General features: G+C 48.1%; 1 protein-coding gene across 4 annotated transcripts in view; it reads right to left on the bottom strand.

Moving 5' to 3' along the window:
• The window catches only part of LOC149340011 (cystathionine beta-synthase-like protein), a 61,885-nt gene extending 34,679 nt beyond the window's left edge, over nucleotides 1–27,206 (bottom strand). Inside the window, exon 1 of one of the 4 annotated variants that reach the window (XM_089548754.1) lies at nucleotides 26,976–27,206. In XM_089548754.1, coding sequence (XP_089404880.1) covers nucleotides 26,976–27,006 — 31 coding nt within the window. In that variant the 5' untranslated portion in view covers nucleotides 27,007–27,206. Of the gene's footprint in view, nucleotides 1–1,249; nucleotides 1,381–26,975 lie in introns of those variants that run through there. The other 3 variants (XM_089548753.1, XM_089548751.1, XM_089548752.1) reach the window with 3 other exon arrangements.
• Between the last annotated feature and the right edge of the window lie 208 nt (nucleotides 27,207–27,414).

Genomic DNA, 27,414 nt, shown 5'->3' with positions numbered 1-27,414 from the left:
AATTACATTACAAGTTCTCCCACTCTGTCTTCAGAATAGAATTAAAACGCCCAGGATAGAGCTTTCCTGCAATGCGTCGTGGCACCATCTGGTGCAGAAAACAGCTTATAATAAACTAACACATCTCCGACCGAAAACTTTAATTTGAAACCCAATGGTTCGAAGCTTGCCCGGCTCCGCTAGAATCCCAAGCAACCGCGTTCGGAACAAAGAAAATCGTCGCTACACAGCACGTACGCCGTTGGAATGGAAAACCTCTTAGGAGCAATGCCCGTACATTTTCGTGCAGGCATTTACGCTAGTTGTATCAGTCGCACTCATTCCAAGCAGCACAGAACCTGATGTAATGCGCGGGGAAGCATGAACCTAGTGCAGCATGCTTACTACACTTCGTCAGCGCGTTGCAAGAGATGGGGTCTGAGTCCACTTATACTTCTTCAATTGTCATTATCGCCGCGCAGCAAATCAGTAAGCTTTAATCCCTTACTTTCCCCTTCTGTGAGAGCGTCGATATATTCTTTCATGTATGTGTTCCCAGCTGTGGAATGACGGATAGCACCCAGCGCACCAGTCGAGAGCGCGTGGCGAGTGGCATGCCTGGGGACGAAGAATACGATCTCGCAACTTTGCTTCCATTTACACTTTCCAGAGACAACACTTATGGACAAGACCGACCACAAAAATCTATGGGCCGTATACACAAAGAACGCATCTTGCGCTAAAACCGAGGCCAGATTCTGCATTCTCTTATATTGCACGTTACTAGTGCGCTATCAACAACTGCGCTCGCGAATACACGCGTTGGAAAGTGACCCGCAGAAGCGAATAAGAAAGACTTCCCTCAACCGAACTAAGGAGTTCACCGAGCCGAAGGTCACGGGATCGAATACCGACCACGGTGGCCACATTTCACCTGAGTTGTGCGCGATGTCAGTGCACGTAGAAGAACCCCAGGTCGCCAGAATTATTCCGAAGCCCTCTGCTACGGCGCCTCTCGTAGTGCATGGGCAGCTCTGGGACATTAAACCCCACATATCATTGCTAAGCTTTCCGCAAGGAGAGCCCGGACTGCCCAGTTCTTCAATGGGTGCCACGATGGGCAAGGCACGGACGATATACGTACTACCACGTCTACAAAATTCACTGCTTAAAGGTGCGGAAAAGTGATGGGAACGTCCTGTGCGGAAGCGGACAGCAGCAAGAGCGGCGCCCTGCCTATAGCCGCTGTGCCAGCCCTGCGGGGACTCACCCTTGGGTTGGACCGGAGCCATGGCGATTCAAGCTGCACTGACGCGACGCTGACGATAAGAGGCCGAGTGGCGCGACGACGTCTGCGGGGGCGCCGCGCGCCTTGAGCGGGAACCGATAGAGTTATTGCGGCTATCGGGCCACCGATAGACTGGTTGGCCCGATTTGCGCCCACGGAATGCGGAAAGCAGATAATCTCTCGGAGGCGTCGGCGCATTCGAGTGATTATCTGAAGTCAGCGACCACTTTCCGATGAGCGCTCCGAGAATGGACAAATGTCTACGTTAGCCCCTTGGGACGATTCAGACGAAACTAGTCCTGAAGCCGGAAATACTGATTTTCCTGTGCAGGCCAGTGGAGGCCGAGCAGTTCTACAGTTGGTCCCTGAGTTGCTTTTTGGGTGCGAGTGACCTTCAGTTAATTCACAGTCGGAGCCCGCAGCAGAGCTTCTCAAGCGTTGCGCCGATTTACAACGGTGTAGCTGCTGCGCAATTTTCTGCGACGAAACGTGAAAGCAAATTCAAATCAGCGCCATTCTTCGCCACTGCCATAATCATTTTATGATGCATGCACTCATACGGCGCACGTGTTGCCTCCACATCATGTCATGGTTTTTCACTGCAGTCTGCGCCTTAAACTGTCCACAATGTCTAGGGTATAGATAAGGCAGGAAGATGGAGGAGTTCTTGAGAACCCCATCTTCGTAGCGGATTAAGGCTCCCTCCCGCCCCTCTTTCAGTTTGTGTTCGGTTGCTGCCGTGCCTATTGACACGTAGTGGTGCTTTTATGTGGCGCTTCAAGCTACGGAAGGCACCTGTCTGTAAAAATGCACTTCGGTGGCAGGGCGAGAATTTATGGGCGCCGACAAGGCAGTATGCAGATAGAAACTTAGCTAAAGAGCGTCACCATGCACACAGCTGTTTTGAAAGTCCCACTCGATAATGTGGATTACTTATTCGAATGCTTGGTGTATGATGGTAGTCTGAACGCATCTATGTAAAGACTGACGTAAAGGCCGAACGGCGAAAATATAAGGAGAGTGCTTCATATGGTCGCCTCGATGACAGATATGGTATTGAAACATTGGAAAGTTGACCCAGAAAAAGTAAACTTGACCGAAAACGCTTAGCCAAAGCAGGTCATCGAGATTTTGAGTGACGGTACCATATTTGCAATAAAGCCGAAGCTAAAACTCTGTGGTAGACTTGCTAGACCACACAGCGAGAGGACTGATTTTATATGGAATATTACAACTGATGTCTTGCGTACAGAACTGAGAGCACGGCGACCAAGATGCCTGCGAAATGAAAAAAGAAAAGTACCTGTATACAGAAGCTGCGTGGAAGTGCATGTTAAAAAATCCCCGACGGCAGAACTTTATCTGGAGCCTTTTGAAGTAATTTCGTCATTTATAGCGCAGTGTTGCTTTGGGGCGTTAATTTCGTTCATAAAATAATAAATCGCTGCGTTATACCAGGTGGCCTGCAGGGCACCGCAGGAAAACCGGTAAGAGTTCTCCACGCATAGGAACGGGCTTCCGCATTATGGATGCTAAAAAAAAAAAACGAAAGAAAGGCAAACGCAATCCCGGTCAAACCAGCGTACAGAAGAGAGTTACTAGAGAAGAGAGAGAGTTAGAAGAGAGAGAGTTAGAGAAGAGAGAGAGTTAGAAGAGAGTTACAAAGGTTTCAGGAAAAGAAAGAAATGCGCAAGGAATGAATGAATAGAGGGCGAAGTCAGCAGCAAAGGAATGCTAAGAAACCGGGTTAAACAAGTTGCCGCAGCAAGTGCAGCAATAAAAAAGTTACGCCTAAGGGCACTCTCCGCTATAGCGTCCCACAACGAGGAGATCTCACTTGTGTCACGCTTTGCTCGAGTTGGAGGACGTGAAATGTTTCCGACACACCCGTGATTGCCACATATGCTCTGGTTTGGTTTGGTTTATGGGGTTTAACGTCCCAAAGCGACTAAGGCTATAAGAGACGCCGTAGTGGAGGGCTCCGGAAATTTCGACCCCCTGGGGTTCTTTAACGTGCACTGGCATCGCACAGTACACGGGCCTCTAGAATTTCTCCTCCAAAGAAATTCTAGCCGCCGCGGCCGGGATCGAACCGCCTCTTTCGGGTCAGCAGCCGAGCACCATAACCACTGAGCCACCGCGGCGGCGGCCACATATGTTCTAATTATAGATGCGAATGCGAGAGAGTTAGCGGGGGTGCTTCGCATTTTTAGTCGCACACCAAAGACTGGACTTCGCACATAATTACCCGCAAGCCGAAAGCTCGTATATTTGTGTGCGCAGCCAGTATTTCAGTTTCCCAGTCTGACTTCTGGCAGAAGGACGTCCAAGACTATGAAAATCGAACAGATAGTAGAACGGGGGTATCAAGGGACATTTGATATGCGCACAGGTCGTGTAGCTCAAGCTGCAAAATTCTGCCAGGGGATGGAATGATATAACCTCCACTCATGAAGACAAGAAGAACGCGCGAAAAAGTTGGTTGGTTGGTTTATGGGGTTTAACGTCCCAAAGCGACTAAGGCTATGAGAGACGCCGTAGTGGAGGGCTCCGGAAATTTCGACCACCTGGGGTTCTTTAACGTGCACTGACATCGCACAGTACACGGGCCTCGAATTTCTCCTCCAAAGAAATTCAACCGCCGCGGCCGGCGCGAAAAAGTAAGCTGGAGACAGAATCGAATGGTTTCAAGTGCCCACAGACAACCATGCAAGAAGCAGGAACAGACTCATGTCATGCGCCATGAACGCGGTGTGCATAATGCCTCCAATGATAAGTAGGAAAAAGCGTACGTAGAAAAAACTCGCACTCATGCTGACCCATGCCAACGTAAAGAAACCTGGCTGTTCGCTATCAATACTGGCGAAGGGCAGGCAGGTACAGGCGCGAGAATTCTGGGAAGCGCTGGCACGAAGAAAAAGCGAGAGCTCTTAGCTGTTCTCCACGTGGGACCGGGACCAAAAGGAATCTGAGTGACGTTTGCCATAAATGCATGATAAGAAACCACGTTTACAAGAAGAGGCACACACTCCGATGATGATGACGGATGGCGCAGCGGAAGATTACGGTGTCTTCGACTGGTCGCTTTGGGGCGCTCCAGAGTGCTCTGACGCGAGTCCTCCTATTCGGCTGGACGATACCAGGCGCTCTTCTTCTATTCGGCTGGTTCTTTAAGAGCACCGGCTTCCAACGCAGAACGCTCTCACGCGCTCCTGAAAAGAAGTTAGAGCGACCGGGCGCTTTGGGACACGTGAGTACGTAACAATCTGAGCACGTCTGAGCAGACGTGCTCAGACGTGCTCAGTGCTCAGCAGACGTGCTCAGTGCTGCGTCACTGCGCATGTGCTTGACTGATCAGAGGATTGAGTTCAGCTGTCTTGTTTTGTATTTTTTATGTTAACACAGAACAAAATAAACTTCTCTTGCCACGTTAGCAGTACATGACGGCGCAGGCGCCGATCGCCTTGTTTCGGGTGGCGAAGCGGCTGTGTGACAGTGTTTTGGTGCTCTGCTGAAGTTCCGCACTAGCTTAAATCCAACGAAATTGATCAGTATTTCGAGCGTCAGGCGTTGCAGCATATAAACTCTACTCTTGTAGCAGATCTTGTATGCCCTCTAGTGTAAATAAATGAGGAAGTCGGCGCGGCGGGTATGCGCGCTATTTCGTCCTGTCAACGGTGCAATGCCTCTACTTCCGGTTTCGCCTACCGGCTCGTCTGTAAGCATTTTGAACGGCTATTTTTGCTTAAAAGCATTACAGAATGCAACCTAAAAGATTACACGAACTCAGTGTAAATGCTGAATGTTTTTTGTGCTGGCAGTTTTCGATTCATAAAAATGAGAACGGTAAGAATTGATCTTGAGCTGGGAATTCAAATGGTGATTCTGCCTAAAAACGTATCGAAATTCAGCCTAATAGGCAACACGCTCCTAAGGAAAACGATACATATTTTTTGTAAATTCCTTTTCATATAGACATTCGAATTGTCGTACGCAATCAAAAACGCAGCTCAAACAAATTGCGCCACAGAAGTGACGAAAAGGAGCGCTTCTAAACGTGCCCATATCCGCTTTTAAAAAGAAGCCTCCTATTCTCTGCTAGATGACACTTCTGAATGTTTTTAATACTCAATTTCCGGCAATGTGGCTTTGGCGGTTCTGAAACACGCCGGGTAGGCCTCCAAGATGCTCACCGCCAGTGCTTTGGCTGGCTGGTTTTACATGGTGGGGCAAGCAGCCCACGCGACAGCAGGAAATAGGCGAGACAATACACTTCGCTACACGTGCTGAATCTCGCTCGCCTTTGTTCTGTTTTTTATGCCTAACCATAATGCAGCTTCACGTTTCTAGGGTGTGGACTCAGTATCTGATAAATACGAACGATCTAGAGGCGTGGTAATTCGTTGACCCAATGGAAAGCTGCACACAGGAAGTCTAACCAAGCATCCCATGCGAGCACGATGTGAGCTGGCCACGTCTAAAAATGAACGAAGGAAAGGTTTACAGAACGCCGGTCGCAATGTGCCCAGGGAGCTATGTGCAGTGGCGATATCAATATGAAGGTGATCGCTCGAGCGGCGACCGAGGCAAGGAGCAGAGGCCACGTTACGTCATCACCTTCCGTGGCGAGGGGAACATCACAGTAGCTTCCCTCTCTCTTTTCGCTGTTCCTTGAGCTGCTGTCACTCCTTTCCAGCAAGTCGCAAATTTCGTTGTTTTTTTTTTTTACGCGTCCGCAGATAGATACGCACGTTTCGTAATCTTGTGTATACTGTTAGACGGGACGGTGTGGTAAAAATGTGCCACGCGAAGACGCTGTCTTAAAGATTCGTCACCCTTCGTGAGATAACCTTCAAACTCATTCATTATCGGCCACGATATGAGGCAACGACGCGGACACACGATTGCCATGAAAGAGAACAAACACAGAAAAAAGGCGGCGAGGTAGTCATAGGGGTGACGGTTGTAGCCCGGAAGAGCTTACGAGAGAAAGAAGGCAACGAAATCTTTATCGTAGCAGTTCCGATATCGGCCGCTATGCAGCTTGAAAGGCCCGCCAGTCGATGCTCGCGCGATTACCTTCAAATTGATCGCGACTGTACTACACGTGGCGAAGGGCCGTTATCGGAGTCCACGTGCTGTGGGAGCCGTCCCTGAGCTGTCGATATATGTTTTATCTTCGGAATAAAAAGTTCCCTTTATGCCTTAGTCCGACTTGTAGGCTCGCAAAAAGGTGCCGCCGCTGCGCATCTACGACGCTGTGCTGATTACTGCAATCCGGTGTGGTGAATCTGCTCAGTGACAGGATTGTCATATGGTTCCCCTTCTTCATATGCATGCATTTACAGTTCGTCGAAGGCTGTGGTTGCCTGGGCTGCTGTGTACATAGCACGTCACACACGCGCATGAGCAGCAAATCATGATGAGCGCAAATGGTAGGAAGTGGGCCAACGGTTGTCTACATTTCGCCTTGTGGCTGTAAATGTAGGCTGCTTGTTGTGCACATTTCCATGTCTCTGGCGTACGCTGCATGACATATCCTGTTGGAATGCGCCACGTTATAATGGACGGCACAATACTGTGCTCTTGCAAAGGGCAGCGCAGATATTGCGACCTGCCGTCAGTGATGCTCTGTGGAAGAGGAACGACCACTGGCCTTGAACCCTGATGTTTGGCAAGGTTCACGCCTTGATCCAACTGCTCGTAACCTTCGCATTGCAGTAACCATAAATTAGGTCAATAATCAGTACTTCTTGTTCGTTGACAGAGACTAATACGAGTTGATCTCGCGTGGGCACAATGTCAAACCACCCTTCAAGAAGTTCAGGCAAGGGCGATAATCCTGCTAGCGCTAGCACATCGGTGATCAAGAAAAGTGAAGTTAATCTTAAAACTGGAGATATCCTTATCTGTGGCGCCCTCCAAGAGAAAAGTGTATGGTATTATCATTTGCGAAGAGCCGGCGCCCAGCCTTTACGATATGGGTTTCCCAGTGTACCAGGCGCTGACAAGCCACGTCGGGCAAACATGGCCTGAAAAGCATTTGCACACGGCTCCTAGCCCATGCCTTATCATTCACGTGTCTGTGAGAGAATATTTGTTGGGTTTTTGTTTAGATAATTTCCGAAGCAGTCGCAAGGAAGCTGTGCCATGCTCCGGGAGCGGTCCAGAGATATTCATTTTCGCGGTAACCAGAGCGTTTCTTAGTATGGCTAGTGGTCTTCGCTAGGCGCAAGCTGGGTTAAGACTTCGGAGGGTCAGCGATGTGGAGCACTGATCTCCTGCGGCATCATTAAATGCAGGGGGGTGTTTTTTTACATCTTGCGGCTTTGAGAAAAGAGCGTTAGTTTACCGCATGTTTGGCAGCCTCTTGCAGCAGTTTTCTTTTAATCGAGAAGTTATTTCTTAAGAAAACATTCCCGGTTCCTGACCATATCCTGCAAAGAAACAACGGCGAAAACCAAGGGCCTGTACGCTCTGCTGCACGCAGGAGTGAAAACAGCAGTGCCGGAATTCACGCTCCAGCACATGTTAAAATCTCTTACCGCACAACACACATAATAGGCTCATCTCTGGTGTGTTTAAAAAAAAAATCAGTCAACGCTAGGAAGGCTGTTTTCTAAATCCAACACTCGTGGTTGTTCTGAGTCAGCGTTGTCCTATGTGTTTCAGGGAAGCCGGCCATAATTTTTAAAAATGGCGTTTTTGAGGTAAAGAGAAGCTTTTTCCGGCATAGTGCGCCAGTGTTGGCGGGCGTCAAAAACAGGCGAATCATGTTAACTAGTACAGTGATTAAATTTAATAGTTAAATTCGTACCTATTAGGGAAAGGCACCTGACTGCAATGATAGAATTGTAGCGGGCCGTTAGTAATGTCCATAACAGTTTTTAGAATTTCATGAACGCCATTACCTTCGCCGCTGTAGCTCGACTAATTTTGGTCATTTCGAGTGCTGTTCGAAAACCGCGCGCTTGCGGGAGGGCGCAGAGCGATGTCAATCAGATCGTGACACCCACCCATCCATCTTCACCAACCAGAAGCCGCCACACACCACCAGTCAACCTACCCCCAACCTTACCGAAGCTTCACCCGCAACCAACCTATCCCCTACACCCTCCAGAGAGCTTTTCCCATCACCAATCCTCTGATGTCTATCCTCACAGACACTTTCACCCGCGAGAAGCCCGCGCCTCACTACAGCGTAAAAGCGACGGAGAAACATACTTTAAGGGCGCGGCGGAAAGGCGATTATTATGCCTGCGAAATGTACAACCAACACTGAAAACGCAGGTTTGTCGCATCACCTGTGTTTTTTTTTCTGACCTGCACAACTGTCTCCCAGGTTTCCGGACTACCACATGTCAGACCGTGTACCGACTGCGCCCAGCTGTGCATCTGGCATGAACTCTCTGCAGCTAACTTAACCCTAGCGAGTTTTTTGCCTGGATGACAAAGACCGTCTGCGCCTCGTAAGACGCTTCTGTATGTAGAACCTGGCCACAGCAAACTTAGCCGAGCCCTCATGTTTGCTCAGCTAGCTCCACGGAAGAAAGTGCTTAGTGTTTGCGTACAGCCGGCCAAATCTTTAGCTGGCTTGCGTGACAGCCACGTTTTCCGTGCTCCTGCAGCTTACGACGGAGCAAACTTGCAAAAATACCAAATCTAAGCACAGGCTCACTGAGCTCGTGCTAAATGTTGAGGTTTCCGAAAGTTTGCTTCGTCGTAAAGTACAGGAGAGGAGAAAAGGCAGCCTTTGGGCACGCCAGCTAAAGATATGGCCGGCTGTACGAAGTTAAGAAAGCAATGGCGAGCTTTTCCTTGGTGGCCAGCTGTATCTCTCTCTGGTGGCGCGCAGTGTTGTGTGAAAAGCACACAACCAACGTTGCAGCTAAGAGCTGCGTGTCATAGCTCGCAGCGTGTCGCAGCTGCGTGTCGTGTTCGTTCGATGGAACGAGTTAGGGCTATAGGCCTAATACGAGTGGGTGAGCAGTTGTCATACCGCGTGGCTTTCAAGTGGGTAGCAACACCGTGTGTAAGCGGCTTGCATCGCACGAGTTCACGGTTGCGCTCCCGATAAGAGCAGAGTGCGGCTGCGGTAAATATGGCGGTCGCGTGATTTGCCACGAACCAGCGATAGGGCTAAACTGTTTTTCCACCAGCAGTGGCTGTATTTCATTACTGACAGTATTCGCGTGTGTCAAAATATATAAACCAGAAAAAGCAACCTTCTGGACCGCAAAAAAACAGTCATCCGACGTGAAACACTAGCATATCAGCGTTCTTAAAGCCGGCGTCAACGTTATGAGCGCCACGACAAAAGCTCGCGTCTCAGCAGCAACATCTAAAATCCGAACCACGCCCACACATGACAAGCAGAGCGGCACTGGAACCATTTGCATAGACGAAATCAAGCGCAAAGTAGATAATTTATCTGATATCTGCACTGCACACACGCGAATCGCGAACAGGGTGCAACGAAAGAAGCGAAGCAGGCTGCCTAATTTCTTACCATGCTGCACTACTAATGCACCGTCGTGACCGAGCCTTCGCGATGTTTTAATTTAAACAAGGCAGTCGTCCGCCACAGGAACAGTAAGGACCGAGTTCAATTTCTGCGCGAGTGAACATGGGTTGTTCCAAAGCTATTCTTCGATGCACATACTGCAACCCCATTTGATGTGCGTTTATCCAAGATAGCGGAATAACCAGCGTCAGTCATTGTTAAGTTTAAATGCGTTGGCTCGTTTCAGCGCAAACCGAAAGCCATAATAACGAACTTTGCAACGTACCGGTAAGCTGACCCGTCGAATGCATTTTGGCAAGCAGTGTAGCCCACGGATTGTACGCCGTCACCGTCTTTTTTGTCTTTCACGCTCGTGCAGCAGCATACAATGCAGGGTCGCGTGGTTAAACCCTGCGAGCTTACTTCCGTCAAGGAAGTAAGCTGCGCCACCTATCGGAACATAAGATCTTTCTGAGAACGGGTAAGCGCACATTTAACACCGCAGGTTATCATTGCTTCTGTATTGTGTTGATTTGAGATTGTTTCCTTCGTGGTTTGCACATAGTTCATGTACATGAACATTGCTTCACTGGAATGAATACCTTTTTTTTTTAAAAAAAAAGCCTTTCTGCTGGAATGGTTTACAGCACTGCTTTAGAACGTAAAAGAAAGCAGTTGGAATCCCATTTTTACTTGAACGCCTTTGGTAGTTTCTTTTTTCTAAGTATTTATACCACGTAAACCATTTGTCTTTTTTGGGGGGTGGTGTTCTTCCTTTCAGGTCTCATTCTGAGATGCTTTTGAGCGAAAATCGCGTTTAAGCCACTAAATACAAATCAATTTTAATAGCATCTTTCTTCATTTGAACAAGCAACTACTACATCCCATGAATAATTGACTATTTTCCGTCGCGGTTTGTGCTATCTTGTATACAGGTTACGTGATGATGGGCTTTGGAGCTAAAATCGATGCTTAGAAAACTTTCTGGCAAGCCATGAGGCAACACCTGTAATGTAATTAAACACAAATCAAATATAAATGTATCTCTAGATACATTTGCCAATGTAAAAATGTAATTAAACCAAAAGCGTAACAAACGACACATTTAGAGAAGCTCATTACAGTGAATGACACCAGGAGCAAATTTAACTGCTGCACAAAGCTGCAGAATATTGAGTAAAAAAAATGGCCGCCACCGTCTGGAAGATGTTGAAGCATGCGTTGAAGTAACGAGCGTTAGCTGTTCGGTTAACTAGAATCGATATGACTGAGATTAAAGGGAGGTACAACAATGGAAACACGAATTTGTACATTTATTTACCCATATGACAAAAACACTCACAAACATTTCACTTGTTCATATTGCACTCGGCATGTGGTTGTTTCTACAATGCTACTGTAGACGGCGCTACAAGTCTGAATGCGAGATGTGCTGTTTTCTAGTTGCTGCCACAGATGGCGCTGTGATCTCAGGGTGGTAGCAGACCCAACGAGATCTGTAAACTTGATGAGTAAGAGCTAACGCTTTTAAAAGAACAGAACCAACCAACGAAAGCAGAAAATTGACAGACGATAACGATAGCCGGTAATGCGAAATTTGAGCGCAGCTCTTCACGGCTTGCAGGTAGCGGGTTAGGCTGCTATAGCCACCCTCCGGCATCGTCCCGTGGCAGTCGCTACCCAGGTGGCCTTCTGGTTTGGTTTGGTTTGGTTTGGTTCATGGGGTTTAACGTCCCAAAGCGACTAAGGCTATGAGAGACGCCGTAGTGAAGGGCTCCGGAAATTTCGACCACCTGGGGTTCTTTAACGTGCACTGACATCGCACAGTACACGGGCCTCTAGAATTTCTCCTCCAAAGAAATTCAACCGCCGCTGCCGGGATCGAACCCGCGTCTTTCGGGTCAGCAGCCGAGCACCATAACCACTGAGCCACCGCGGCGGCCCAGGTGTATGACGTGCATCAACGCACCTCTGAAGAAAAACGGAATATTCGAATGATAAAACAACATCTAAAATGAACGTCAGATAAAAATTGATTAGAACCAAATATTACACAAATATAGCGGCCAAGTGCTGGAATGTCGGCTAATAGTAGGAACAATGTCGAGTGTGAAAACACGGACTACCCAGTAAACGAACACTGTACCGCAGCGGCCCAACGACTGAGGAGCGTCCTTTCGTCATTACCAATTCATCTTTTAACCGTTCTGATGTTGTGGTGTGGCAGAAATACAATAAACGCACTAGTTAAGAGTAAAAGAACGTTTAGTCCCCGTTACAGAGACCACGTTCACAATGAACAAATCTGGAATAATGATCGCGTCTTGTCGGGAATGATAATTCCAAATAATGCCTTAATTAAGGCTGCGATTTGGGCGAGTTGGCATTGATTCATAGTGAAAACAGTGCTGGAAAACGAGACGAACGAAGAAAGACGCAACACAAATGCTGACTCGCAACTGATTTTTAATCGAAGAAAACGTTATTTAAATGCTTTGCTATCCAGAAAAAACACCAATGACGTGTGTTTCTTGTCACCGTTGATGTATGATCAGTAGTTTTGGTTGTTTGCCTTTTCTTTTGGTGTTTTTCCGGGGCAGGAAAGCATCTAAATAACGTTTTCTTCGAATAAAAATCACTTGCGAGTCCGCGCTTGTGTTGTGTCTTTCTTCGTTCGTCTCGCTTGCCAGCGCTGTTTTCACCATGAATGCCTTAATTCCGAGTGATAATGTGGCAAAGTATGTATGCAAGGCTAGCTATATTACGGCGACGGTTCGCTAACGAAACAGCGGCACGTATTTTTAGTTTTATTGCACTTGCGAGAGGTAATTTGCGTAGCTGAATATGAATTCATATTTCTGTGTGGATTATATATTTTGTATGAGGTCATAACCGTGCGGGCCGCAAATGAGCGCTGCATACTCGAACTTTCGAGGATGAGTGCCGTGGGTGCGATTATTTTTAGTATTGGCTTGGGAGCGAATTTTAGTGCACACTGTAAATACGCATGGGATCACCTCACGTTGGAAATGACCAAAGACAGCTTCGCTCGACTGACATATTTCGCTCTATCAGCTTAGTACATCACCCCTTGAATTCCCCTATAAATTTCTCGCCTAGTTCTGTGCACTGGGACATCAAAGCTGCCGTTAGTATGGGAACGAGCAGGATACTATAAGCCTCCTCTTTTTTTTTTTCTTTTCAGTAGACGTCCGTGACAGAACGCTGATGTCATTTCTATCAGGTCTGCTTTACACGAAACAACTGCAAAAAATCATTCTGGCAAAATACTAGCGCAGCTGAATGAATGAGATCCTCATGGTTGTAATTCGCATCACACAAACGGAACACCCGCTGCAGCGAACGCATTCCGGATAGTCGCGGAGTGCTTATCTGCGCTACAACTGTCTCTGTTCCCGAGTTTCCCGGCCGCGGGCGGACATCACGCAAGCCGCAGCTTGTCGTACAAGCTGCGCCTTATTTTTTGTAACTAAAGCTGCTGCCCTTGTGACGTCACGCTGTTCTTTTTTTTCCAGCTTTTTTTTGTCACCGCCTGCATTTTACACGCCATTTCAGTTACTAAAGGTGAGAGTGCAGCAAACGAAAGCCTTCGCAGAAGTCGTCGGATGAGCGAACTTGCTTTAGACAACGCAATAACGTAAAAAGAAAAAGAGAGAACGAAGCGGTCTGCCAGCAGTACGGTAGTCTCACGTTTAGCCGGTCGGCGGGTACAAAAACGCCTCATTACAAGATGCAAAATAGCAGAGGAGGTGCAGTAAGGATCCGAGGGGTGAAAAAAAAAAATCTGTCCACGGGAGCATAATTTGGTATACAACGTGCACTGGACGTCAATGCGCTTTCTGCAAAAATAAGCCTTAGTGAAGCTTAAAGGTATTGGGACACCAACACTGTTCCACGTTCCTCCCTCAACTCCACCAAGAGCTCAGTCCTTTATACCGGCTGCGGTATAGCTGCCGTGCTGTGGAGAGACAATTATTGGGCTCTTCGATCGACGCATAATGTTTCGTAAGTCTACAATGTTGCTGGGCTGGTTACAGTTTCCTGTACATACCCACCACGGAACCGTTCGGCATACAGTCCCAAATACCACAAACTCGGCGTGGGGCTGCTTAGGCCTCGTAGGAAAGGTCATTGTAGCAGGAATGTGCGCATGCAGCTACAATGCTCTCGTCATCTGCTCCACATTTATCAAGGCAGCTCTTCTCATTCGAGCTCGGCATGCCGGCATGCTGGCCTGAGGTCATGCCCTCGACGCAGGGGCTTCAAAAAATTATTTTAAGAAATTATGACACTCTTCGTGACAACCCTGGTTATCGGGAGTTTTGCAGACAGCGGGTTCCCTCACTACCACGATTGACGACGCATATTTCGTCGACCCGAGACCTTTTGCAACTTCAAGAATGTCATTCCAGCAGGCACGTTGCCTCTCCCCAGCCACGTTGGAGCAAAGAAGGCACGTGTGCTGTAATAAATTTGATGCTTAGCGAATTGTTTTATTAGGCCCACATTCAAAGCCCCTCGATCATTCCGTGTGGTTGGATCCTCAGAGCAGATGCTAGTAAAATGTAATAGCATTGAGCATGTGGCACTGCCTCATCGTTAGGACTCCGAGATTTCGCCAAAGTATCAGGAAAGCAGAATAATGGCTATTATACTTGTAGTGCATATGAATGCTCCTTACGAATCAACATCCACGGAAAAAATTGTTGTCACTGTACACTGTGTGCACATGAAAAAAAAACAAAAAACATCAACGGCACCAACGGCCGTGCCCACCACACCGTGAGAGCGAATGAGCAGTGTTTCAGCCCCGCTCGCGCTTTCACCGCTGCAAAACAGACAGAAGAAAAAAAAAACGAAAGCTCTCGTCCGCCAGTGTTTTCTTTCTCACCCTGCACTGTCCCGTGATAGTGCAGATACGACCTCACTTGAGCGTACATCCTCGGGCCAGTAACCAAATGAGCGCATTGGAAAGCGCATGCAAGCTCGTCGTCAGGTCCGGGCGTCGAGGGACGGGAAGGTCCACCGCATTCAAGCTGTTGCGGCAAGTTCGCGCGAATATACGGAACAACAAACAATTGTGTAGACCTAAGCCAGAAGCCAGTCGTGAACAGCAGCGGGTGTTGTGCTAGCGGTGAGCTGCTGTCTTTCGTGTCTTCGCCACGCAAACTTCCCGCTTCTCACTTCCTATAATGCGCATAATCGGTCACACTCAGTGTGCGACAAGCGCAGTTGAAGCTGCTAGTTCAACTGGTGAGAAATTTAGCAGTTTTCTCTTGAGTTTCCTCAGCGGAGATCAGAAGAGTTGCCACATGCTGACGAATGTTCTACGTTTAACATCGTAATAAGTTCTGGAAAAGCAAAAGTTGCACACACTCCTAACATGCGAGAAGGTTTGGAACATACCCTAGCGATTCTGGACAAAAGCATTTTTCAACAGGAAAGAGTTTATGAACGCAGTTTTCTCACATATATTATAAGATTTCACTATAACAATCAATATATCCGCTCATCTCCCGTTGACAAGCTTGTATTCCTTTGCTTTTAACGCTATTGCCATCGTCAAAAACGTTTCCCAGTGGTTTTCTACGACAGTCTTAAATGATCGATGTGGGCGATGAAAAAACTTTTAAAGAAAGATTTTGCTACGTATCGTAAAAATGTTACATTACCTCCCATATTTACGTAACAGTATCTTACATATATTCAATATTCAAAATTCTTGTCCAAGGATGCTGGTCATATACTTGTACGCTGACGCATGATTCTTCATTTCAACTACACTATAACAAAAGATCTTGAACTTTACCGCCCGAGCCGAGAGCCGGAACGGCACGGCTGATTATCGCTTGCATCGTGTTCTTTCTTTTTCCTCGTTTTAGTTAACTGCGAAATGCGAACAGGAGGAGGTTCATAAGGCCGCAATTTTGTCGAGTGAACGAAGACATAAAAATGAACAGGCATTATCACTTTCTGTGCGCTATCACTGGATGGGTCACTAGCGAAAAAGCCTTTATGACCAGGTGAAGCTCTGAGTGACTCGGGTAAGTTCGGCTACGCTCCGAGAGCGTCGGGCCAGCCGTAGCCAATTGGAGGAGGGTGTCGTGACAGCTGCAAACGAGATGAGAGAGGGTGTGAAGATGAGGATCGAGAAACGCTCTTGCGTGCACATGCAGATGCCAGGAAGAAGAGGCCTGTCGTGGGTATGTGCCATGCCACTAAGGCAACAACAACAACAACAACAACAACAACAAGAGGCCAAGGATGAAGTCGCCGGAGGAATGTACAGTCTTTGTCAAAAGTAACCAGGCTCCATGGTTTGCTTCTCATTTGTATAACAGAGCCCTCACGGCTACCCTAAAGATCAAAAAGTTCTTTGAAGGTGAGAACAGGGGTTCTCCATACCATACATAGATTTAGAGCTTGAGGGCTGGCATAATAGCTCCAATGTACGACTGAGAAGAAAAACATGCAGCCTGGTTACTTTTGACAAAGAATGTACTTGCAGCAAACGGTATATCATGTATGAAGCCGGTTCTTCGACACATTTCGAGCTGAACAGCAACGCGAAAGGAGAAAATGCGAAGGTGAGTCAACCGATGCACTGTACACAACAGAGCAGGCAGAATAGCAGTTGATAGGCAAGCTTCACCGTTAGCATTCCAATTACAGGTAGAAAAACAACAACGCCTGCGGGCAAGTGAGGCGAAATAAGGAGACCGAAAATGATAACAGAGCTCTGGGAGAAAAACAGTCTTGGAAAATATATGCTTAACAAGCAGCTAAAGCGCTCTTATAATGCATTGTTAGTGGCGCGCGTAACTTTCTATTTATAAAGGCATATGTTTTGACATAAGCCAGTAATTCAACTGTGCTCTACAGCACCGTTTTTTATCACAATACCGTTAGGTTGCGTATACGTGTCGAAATGGCTACGGCTGACAGCTTGACATGACAGCGGCTGAAACCGAAAGAGCTGTATTTGCCGCAAAAGAAACAGCTAAAATAGACAAGTGCTCAATGTGTTTCAAGTCTCCATATCAAAAAAAAAGAAACGTTATTGTTCCATGCCAGCTCTCAGAAAGGATAAAAAGAAACAAGAGATCATTTAGCGATCGCCAAGGTCAACGAGTTTTCACTTCGCAATAAAGCAACGTGTCTTTGCTAGCGGCGTTCTGCTGTGTGGAGCAGCCTGTAAAAGCATCTAGCGCCACTGCCACACTCCGACAAACCTGCCCATTTTTTCATCGCTGCTTTCGTACCCGAGTCCCTCTTTTGATAACCAACTGAGGAAGTTTCAGTAACGTTATAACCCCCTAACTTCTAAGCTGCTTGTCTGCATTTGCCGTCTTGTGTGCATTCGCTGTTTCTTTCACACCTCTCATATAGTTACAGGTTATCAGCCCGAGGATTCAGCGCCTGAAGTATTGTTTCCCTCTTGAAGTATGGTGGACACTACAATGGACTAGCGCATATGTGCGTTACAGAAAAGAGAGAATGAAGCAGCAGTCAAACTCTGTCCACACAATAAAACTGCTTAGTCTGCGGTGGTGCTACCTTAAAAGAAGTAAACAGTGCATGAACCATCGCAGGGCTCTTGAACGCAGCAAACAACGTCTTCCGAGAAAGTAAACAGTATTCTGACTGCGCCATCTTCCGTAATATTAGAAATAAACTGTACAGTCGCGAGCAAAAAATATTAGCACAGATCACTGGCGATCAGAATTGTGATATCTCACCACGCGGCGCTGCGGTTCGCAGACCTGCCTAACGGGCCGTTTCCATGTTTTCAGCATAGGGGGGGACGGCACAAAGTAAGCTTTATCAAGCGTGCACCGCTCGAGCACCGAAGTGCCGACCCTACGTGACTGCGCATGCGGCATTTATTTTGGCTCGGTTATCATGAGCAAAGATGGCTGCTTTTTATTACTGTTTTTTTTTTTTATGTCCGCGACTGTTTGTCAAAAGGAACCTGCGTGAAAAATAGATGATAGCGTTGCTTTTAGCCAGTAATTTTGCTGGTCCGTGACAGTCCGCTGAACCCCCCTAATACTGCAGAATGGGAACGGCCCGGCACTCTCGTTATCAGCCTCTTCGCAGCCCGCAGCTCCACGCGTTGTCATTCCGGCGCTCCGGTGTTCCGTCATGTGAGCTAATCTTTTTTACTAGCGACTGTACATTTCGATAATATGCGGCTTCCATTGAAAAGATTCGGAGTCAGAGAGGAAAAACATGAAGGTCACCTATACGTATGGCATGAACTGAATCAATTACATTCAGTTCGCTCCCACGAACTTCAGCATTCACTTCGAAACTGGGCGGTCTTCATCTTAGATTTTACGTCGCCAACTTTGACAAGCGACTTGCTTTGTGTCGGAGATTCGATGTGTTGCTATTTTTTTAGCTCCGCCATCTCGACTTTGGTTGCCGTCGCACAGAATTGAAATCACAAACGTACAGAGAGAGGGCAAGAGAGAAAAGCTTAAAAGGACGCCGCACATTGATTGCCGAGACAAAGCTCCACCTGTTCGCTGTCACATGATGGGGAAGACAACACCGCACTAAACCTCTCTTGCCTGGCGTCCTGAAAGGTTCATCGAAAGGCGGCCCAGAGCCAAGCTGTACACGTACATCGATGTATCATGCTCGACTGCCGTCCGCTGCAATAGGAGGTCGCACGAGACAAAGGAGAAGACACCCGAGCCATCAACTAAGCCGTTGTGCCACGTCAGACCTTCCGTTCTCGTCACGTACGCGTCATTAAAACCACTGAGTTTCTCAGTGCTACATGAATGGGAAAGAGGCAACGCCATTACGGCTTATTTCTGTAAGAGCGCTTAATCTGCCGAGGGAATGCCAGGAGGTGTTGACAACGCACTGGAACTCGCTAGTGTTCGGCCGAAAGCGTGAATTCACTGACTGATTGAATGACTGACTATGAAAGCTCCTGCGCTATGAAAGGATTGGCGGAAAGGCCTCAGAAGCGTGACGGAAATATTCCCACAAGTTTCTAGTGGGAAAAGAAGCTCGCATGGCTGGCGTTCGAACCCAGGCTCTCTGCGTGCCAGGCGGACACGAAACGCATACGCCACATATATAGGGATTTTTTTTTTTTAAAACATTCAATAAATATGCCACGAGGGGTCGTTGGTTTAAGTGTGTTGGAAGGGCACTAAGTGAACACGTTGAGCTGTGTATGATAGTAAAGTGTGTTCGGGATGTGTACTGGTTCTATAGTAATTAAAAAGGCATAAATATCCTAATTTGGCGTCAGAAATTGCGCGGAATGAAAAGGCGGTGTTATGGTGCTTCGTTGTACTGAAATAAACGGTGTGTATGTGTATAAGTATGTAGCGGCGTAGTATGTCGTTCAGTGTAACCTAGACAGTGATTGGTAATCGGTAACGTGATCGGTAATTGTGATTGTAATCGATGGACGGGATCGGTAATGCCATTGCAAATTGGTAATCGGTAAGAAATAAGAAACAAAAGAGAAAAAAAAAGGAAAAGGCGTGCTATCGCGTCTACTCTTACGGCGAAGCTTAAGCGTCCTTCTAATTCTTCGTTATATTCCAAATGTCGTCTGTGAATTGAACAACGGATGTCGCCTCCCTGCCGAAGGAACGCTGCATCGAAGCAATCTGCGAGAGCAGTTGCCCGCGGGCGCGCGGATTACGTGACACGCGCGGCGCTCTCGCTTCGCTCAAACGTCACGAGGACTGCGCATGCTTCGCTCGGGCTGCACGACAAGGGGTAGACGCGTAGGCTCCATCACGCTGCGCGCTGGCTTCGCCTACCACGGGACCCGGAAGACGCTTTTATTGACGTATGCGCTGCTCGGCCGGCAGCGCAGCACGTAGGCACCAGGGGGAGAGTGAAAGAATGAGTGAAAGTTGCAACAAAGTTCGTTTAGGTTCTGCACCGTCTTCTCCCTCCGCTCTGGCGCCAAGGTCACCAGCGGCGCTGCGACAACGGGAGCTAAAAGCATTTCACGCTTAAAACTCGCCTATCCCAGTGCCCTGAGCGGAATTAAAACCAACGCATGCGCGAATGGAGTAGCTTCGTTTAGCGACACATCAGACCATTCAGCCACCGCCGCAGTGCATGCCGATGCCTGTTTTAATTGCACACAGCACTTACCATCGACTAAACAGATGTTGCCATCATCTTTCGCCCATTAGTTCTGCGCTTTCAAATGATCGGCGTAAGTAACGCTAAAGTGAAGCTCCTGATAGGCCTAGTTGGTCATTCATGGTTAACTTTAGTCCGCTACTCTGGCTACATCCATCTCAGTAGCGCACTAAGGAAAAAGTTGCTGCCGTGGTCGTGCAATGGAGCGGGAGCGGGAGGCTAGCCGCTGTCTCCAACGGCTCTCTATGCAGCCGCACTGAAAGGTGAGAAAACGGACAAGGCAGTTGAACGAGTCGCTAAGGCCGAGGAAGAATGCGCGAGCGCTACGGTTTCTGCACCAAAAAGAACAGCGCGGGACGCTGAACGCGATGCCAAGCACAAAAAGAAAAACCGCTGAACGCGGCTGCATATAAAGCACTGAAAGAGGCGAGGGATGTCCATTGAGCCCAATCCAGCTGGAAGAGTAGCGGCTGATGGCGGCGACTTCTAAAGCCGCAAAAGCAGCCAGCGAGGCCAAGCTCTCTGCCCGGCTCGAAAACAGAAAACAGGCTGAGGCGGTGGCACGTCTTGTAGCAAAATGACCTGGCCACTGCCCGCATGCCTACCATCTATATGAGCCGTCTCAGAATGTGCTGTACGCTCTTTTTTGCAAAGCATTTCGGGCTCACACCTTCTCTGGACGACGAGATGACTGCAAATTTTTCTTTCTACAGCACGAGGACAGCGGAGTCCATGCCTCATGTCGCATGGTTCCTGCCTCAAACATCGTTTTAAGCAGCTGGCTTCGACGGCAGTGCCACTAGAGTGCTAGCGAGGGGAATGTGCCGTGGTTTTGCGCAGTTCAACCCCGCAAGCTAACAAAATTAAGCAGAAGCTGGGGGCAGCGGAAGAAAGCTGACGCCGCGTGGGGAAGTCACATGTTCGGGGGTCAGTGCGCAGACGAACAAACGAGGTGTTATCGGGAAAAAGGGGCGCAGCCGGCCGCATGTACGCAGGCGAGTTTATCTGTTGGGCTTGAAGAAGGAAAGAGCTACAGTTCTATCAGCACCGCCCAAATAAGCTTCCCGGGTTGTACACACATTAGGAGGAGAGCAAACGTGACACAATACATCTCCTAAATATAAGCGGTGTTCTTTTGGAGCGAAGCCAGGATTCTGCAACCGGGCATGTTCGTGACCTATACCATGGTTTTCATGCGAGTCCAGAGAATTTGGACAAGCGCTTCCAGTTTGTACGGCTGCCACCATGTGCCGCGGGATGTTAAGCACTCAGAATAGCCGGGGGAATTAAGCATTTCCTTTGTTCGGTACATCCCATTGATTTCCTATGGCCGCCGGAAATAGTTCATGCCAGCGTATGAACCATTTCATTGTTCAGATTTTGGAGCGATAAAGAATAGTCGGCCATGATAATCGCCATGTTCGCGCAGAATATCTCAGGGATGCCTAGTTTTCTCAAAATTAGAAGAGCAAAATAGCCCCATCCCATTGCGCGATGTTCGCTCGGAGGCCATCACGTGGCTCTAGTTGCCGATGTACAGTAGTGTTACATGCTCCCGCAGTGAGCAGGGTTACGCGTCCGTTTTCCCCACTCTCCTCGTAACACTATCCGAGGAGCGGGGATCACATGATCCCGCTGACGTAAGTTGGTTTGGAAACTGCATCAGATGTGAGGTCGTGTGAAACGCTGTGGCCAAGACGGTAACGTATCTTATGTGACGTTCGAACGCTGCAGTGGCGCAAGTAATCTGCCCGAGAATTTATCGACGCACTAATATCCCTTATTACTTAACAAGGTGATGGTTCGGGCTAGTGGGTATGCGTTATGTTCCATAGCGCAGCACGAACTCGGGGGACAAACACAAGCGCTAACTTCCACTAAGGCTTTATTTGGTGCACACAGAATTTATACATGAAGAAAATGATACGTGTCAGATTAGACATGATACGTGTCAGATGTTTTCCAGACGTTTCACCCCTAGCACAGGCCATCATGTTGGTGGATTAAAACTGAAATTTGAGCGAGTTGGTATGCGTAGCGCTTGTCTGTTTTCGTTTCTTCCCGTCCTTGTTGCGCTGTTGAGGCAATATGAATACTGGCGGAGGGTGCTTGTGCCCAATAATAAATCGGCGTGTTTCCAGATTTCCAGAGGCACAGGTATTTGAACCCCAGTACCGCCCCATACTAGGCGGACGCCCTGTTACTAGGCCATCCCAAGTTGCAGTGTGACCTTTTACTGGTAATCGCGGTCGCTGTGGACGCTGAGTGTGTGTATATGTGTTTACGTTAAATACTGCTTCGGATTAGAAGTTCTGGTCTCTCTACTGACAAGCTGGGAACGTATGGCAGCTCTAAATTTGCGCTTGTGTTATCAGAGGTGTTATCGACACGAGTCTGCATGGAGCACATGCGAGACAACTTGCTCTAAATAAAAAAAAAATGGCGAAAAATACAAGAGTCTGTATTACATAACGGAAAACCAATAACTAGTTTTATTGTTTTGGGGGGATCAACGTCTCAAAGAGACTCAGGCCATGAGGGACGCCGTATTTGAGAGCTCCGAATATTTTCGACCCCCTGAGGTTTTGTAATGTGCGCTGAGATCTCACAGTAAACGGGCCTCAAGCATTTTGCCTTCATAACGCGACCGCCGCGGCCGGGATCGAACACGCGCAAAAGCTATAACGTCAGCTTGATTAGGCGGGACAAGAGTTCAGGTGCATGTTTCCTTGTTGATTATGAAGTCAGGGTACCTTGCCTGAGAGTAATGTGACTGTGGAAAGCATCCTTCGCGTTTTTGGTTACGATGCCCTACGGAGCGCTCCAGTGCAATTGGAAGCGCAGTCGGCATTTGAGGTCTCCAAGCAGGCGCTAAATTGACGTTTATTTTATAAAAATGCACGTGCACGTTACACTAACCGCCTTCTCGTTCTCAACGCTACCATCATCTTACAAGTGTAGTCTAGCACAGGAAAAACTCCTCTCCCATGGACCTTTGGTTGGCCCGGCTTCCTGCAACAATGCCACCCTATTAGCGAGTCGCTCCTTCCGTTTCATCCCCTCACTCCATCATCTCTCCGCTGCTGGTTACAACTGCAGAATCATGGGATGGGCCCTGAACAAAGTAGTTAAAGTGTTAGTAAAAAGATCTGGGCTGTAGTTTCTTTAACTGGCCCGTTTCAAGCGCTTCCTGGCGTGCACCACCGATAACGAATGGTTTGCGAAATTAATTTTTATATTCTGTTCAATAGCTAAAAAAAAAAAAAACCCTACTCTTCGCTTAAGCATTTGGTTCGGGTAACACTAATGAAAGAAAATTTGAGCTCCTACCCGTCAATTACCTTCTGCTGATCATAGAGTATCGCTTAACACATAAGTGATAGCGCGCTCACAACGCGAGTCGCCACCGCGAAGGCGTGCGAGGAATTTAGAGCACAGTTGGCGCAGCTTTCTACTCGCATACGGTGCGAGCGCTCTTCGCTGGAACCGGCCCCTGCACCGCCACACCAAATTGCAGGCTGGTCGGTCACGTGACCACTGCTGACGCGGGCGCTGTTTTGGTCGTTAGCCTGAGGGAAATTACTGGGCCGGGAGAGGCGGAGTCAGGATGCGGGAGAAAGCACCGCACTCGCAGCGTTTGGGGAACCTGTCCGCGTATCGCCGGCACTGGCGAACTGCGCTTTTTTTAGGCCGCAGTAGTACGGGCATCGTCGCCATTTGGCAGGGGTGCACTGACCGGGATCAACAAAAATTGGCGGCGGGAGAAGTCGTGGTCAAGTCGCAGTGAAGTCGAAACCACGTAGCAGTGGCCAGCGAGAGCAGGAGACAAAATGGAGGACCTCCGAAATAAAAGGGGTAATGCACAGATCTGCCACACGCGGAGCTCGCAACTAGCGGAACAGGCTGTAGCTGCTTCAATTTGTAGTTCTGGCGCTTTGTTAAGATGAATTATTTTCAAAGTAATAAAAAAGAGAGACAGATGCAACGTAGCAGCTGCATCGGTGCCTGCTTGATCAAATTCATTCACCATTTTTCGTCTGCGCCCTTTGTTCTTTCGCAGTACTCGTTCCTTCTGTTTTTATTGCTTTATCCCTCTTCCCTACATCCGGGACAGCAAACCGGACATAAGACGAGCTGAGCTGCCCGGCTTACCTTCGTCTGCTGCCTGTTTCATGTGAACACCAGTTCGACTTTCGACCTCTAGAGAGTTCGCTGCCGTTTCCTGCAGTTGGTAGCGTCTCTTTAAAGCAGTGCGGCATGCGTGTAGACTAGCGTGAATCGACCGTTCTAGCGTTTTCCATTCGATGTGATTATTACGTGCACCCGCGGCGCTGATGTGGTGGCTCAGACTGTGTGCCTGTGACAGCCCCAGCTGGGTCGGGGACGTTCACCAGGTGTGAAAACGCTCCAGCGCTAAATAAAGTACTTGACTACATGGATATAACGCGCGGCGGTGTCTGGTATGAGGAGACTGAGGGTAAAAAGAAAAATTAAAGAGTTCAATCCAGCACATGTTGCGGCGTTTAGAGAAAGCGCATGGAACGGTCTATCAGAACAGCGGAACAACCCGAATAGCGGATGCCTGCGTCTGGCTGCCTGAATGGTGTCGTCTGCATCTGCTGCGAGAACGGCTTGCAGGTTTGAACACGGTCCCTTCGGCTCAATGAAGCTACTTGGTACACGTTCAGTAAATCCTCTAAGGCAGCATACTGAAAGGAGTGTTCTTGTGTTATATCTTATCGACGGCTGTCATTGTGAACGTTAAGAAAGAGCGCTATCTCAACCCGTGGAAGCACCCAGTGCAGCATGTTCTATACCCCCGTACCCGTAAACAACTGGACTACATCTGTTTTATCATCCTGGAACGTGCAATATAAAAGCTTAAGGTGATGGTGTAGCATGTTTCGCGTCCTTATTCGAGAACTTTTTCACCGTAATTTCAGTATTCATCAGAAAAGTAAGGATGCATTTCTTCGTCCCCAAGTCTCACTAACGTCGTTTCTTTAGTTGGCACAAATGTGGGCAAATATGTATGTGTGATTAGAGTCAGAAGACAAGGCAACGCGGTGATTTGATCTCACTGCGCTAATTCACGTTGTAATGCAAAACGCAGCGCCGTAGTATTACGGCTCTCAATAGCAGCTCCGATATACTCAGTATATCTGTTAATTACTCAAGGTCGCTTGACCGCGCAGTTTAATCGCAGAACTGTTGCCCGTGTACACTTGACATCACTTGTACCGTAGCACATGCGTCGCAGAACAAATACTTCTTTGCTCAAGTCATATTTTCGCACTAATGTTCGGTGAACGCAAGCGAAAGGTTACGAGCGAATTCCGCACAAAGTATTTTTTTTATATGCGTTCAGGTTCTACAAGTGAAATTGATTCTGAGGCTTGGCATACAGTAATCACCGCTGCTTACGGCTTAATAAAGGCATGTCAAAATTTATTTCCATAACTACAAATTCCTGACCAGTCACTATAGCTCGCTGTGAACTGCACTAATAAATTAAGTCAGACAAACAATAAAATACAAATATCGGACAAATTTTTTTGCATAATTACGAAGGAAAGATTGTCATTTTATTGACAACGAGTTTCGAAATCATCAGTGCAAGATGAAAACATCTGGTCTTCTAATATTTCACCGCAGTAAAAAGTTAATTATTAATGTTTCAATGCGAGATTCTGTCAATGTGATTTTACTGCAACTTGCTTGTTTAGTACGCATTCAAATGTTCGATGGTGCAGACATGAACAGAAGCAAACAAATTAACCTAACGCTTCGCTAACCCTTCTGCAAGTACTTGCACACCCTTGCGCTGCTTCCTAAACTGCGACCAAAGTGATATAAAAATTAGCAGATGGTTTAGCATGGCTAAACGCGGACTCTGGTGCAGTAGCATTAGTAACAATGGGCACTTAAAGTGCTTACGTGCTAAAGGCATCTAAAAGCCTTTATGATTTGGCCTTTATGGTAATGCCTAAGGACTAAAGGACTTTGATCTAAAGGCCTTTAGCCGGAAGGCATTTACCATGAAAACCTTCAGCCAAAGACCTTTACCTCAAAGGCCTTCAACCAGGTGCACCCAGGTGAAGGCCTGCCAAGTGTGTACCCTCACCTGCCCACCAGATTGTGGGCAACGTTTTCGGGCAACGTGGTCGTGCCCACATTGCTTGGAGGTCTGTTCGACTCGACTTCCATGCAAGCGTTGCCCCTATAAGCTAGAAGCTGGGACGTGGTGTCGATTTTTATGCGCCGCTCGAGTGCTCTACACAAGGGGGACGCAGACTGTACGTACGTATGCCCCAAATAGGAAAATTCGCATGGTAGTGCTACGTAACAAAAAAAAGAAACAGCTGCTAAAACGCACGAGATCGATCTGTCCCAATGTAACGCTAAGACTCTGAATGTGTATATCGGTCAAGTAACAGAACTCGTCACTTGTGGTGCACAGCGACAATAAAAGCACAACGTGCAACACTTAGATATGGAGGAAACAAGATCTCACAGCACACCCGAGCATCGTGAATAGTTTCTTTCTTTTTTTTTTTGCAAGGTTCTCCTTTGCTGATCTCGCCTTGATCACCCGGATAACCGAGGTTATTCATCTCATGCAAGTTTGGCCCACGTTATACACTCATCGCATCTGTAATTGCAACGATATTTCCTGTTTCTGTTATCGGTTTCTGATGTCCAGCTACCCGTACTGTTACTTGTACATGCAAGAGATATGAATGCGCAATCAAGAAGCGGTGGCGCGACAATGAAATTCAGCGTCTAGAAGCCCGGAATGCCCCGCAGGAATGTCGACAGGTCGTACGGCGTTAGATTCTGAGCCCGATGACCAGCAGTTGTCTTAGTCTTCTACCAGTCGCGGACCGACGCTTGTCTGACGTGGGCGACCATTGCCCCCACTCACATTCGTCGACAGCGAAGAGGCGCGCTGTTTACTACCTCGGCGCGTTGTTGACAAGTTTTTTGCGCTTTCGCATGGCGTCACCGTGACGTCACCGCTAGCTTCTCCCGAGCACGAAACGTCCTACTCACCTTCGCAGTCCTTGTTGGCGGCGCGCGGCATCGTGTGTGGAAGCTGGAAGCAGCGGCTCCGGCGAACAAGTGGCTCGTTGCGGCGCCGGGCGAGGAGTGGCGGCTGCTGCTGCGGCGTCTGCCGTCGTCGCCCCAGGCGCGCTCTCGCCAGTCAGCGCGACCTTGGCGCGCGAGTATCCGGCCTCGCAGCCCTCGCGGCTTCCTTCTTCGCGTCGCGCCTCTCGCACTGGCCGTGCAGCTGCGAGCCGCTATTACAATCGATGACTCCTGACCGATCGCCGCCGTCTGCCCAGAGTGACGGGTCATAATTCGCCCAACAGCCGGAGTGACGTAGAGAAAGAGAGAGAGGAGGGGAAGTAACAAGGAGAGGAGGACGATGGAGAGCGCACTTCAAAGCACCGTTTAAATGCGCGTTTAGAGAAATGATCTATCTTAAACC

This window comes from Amblyomma mixtum, chromosome 6 (genome assembly GCF_055824585.1).
Source record: "Amblyomma mixtum isolate Tamu chromosome 6, ASM5582458v1, whole genome shotgun sequence".
Taxonomy (NCBI): Eukaryota; Metazoa; Arthropoda; class Arachnida; order Ixodida; family Ixodidae; genus Amblyomma; species Amblyomma mixtum.
This window is presented reverse-complemented; position numbering and strand designations above follow the sequence as displayed.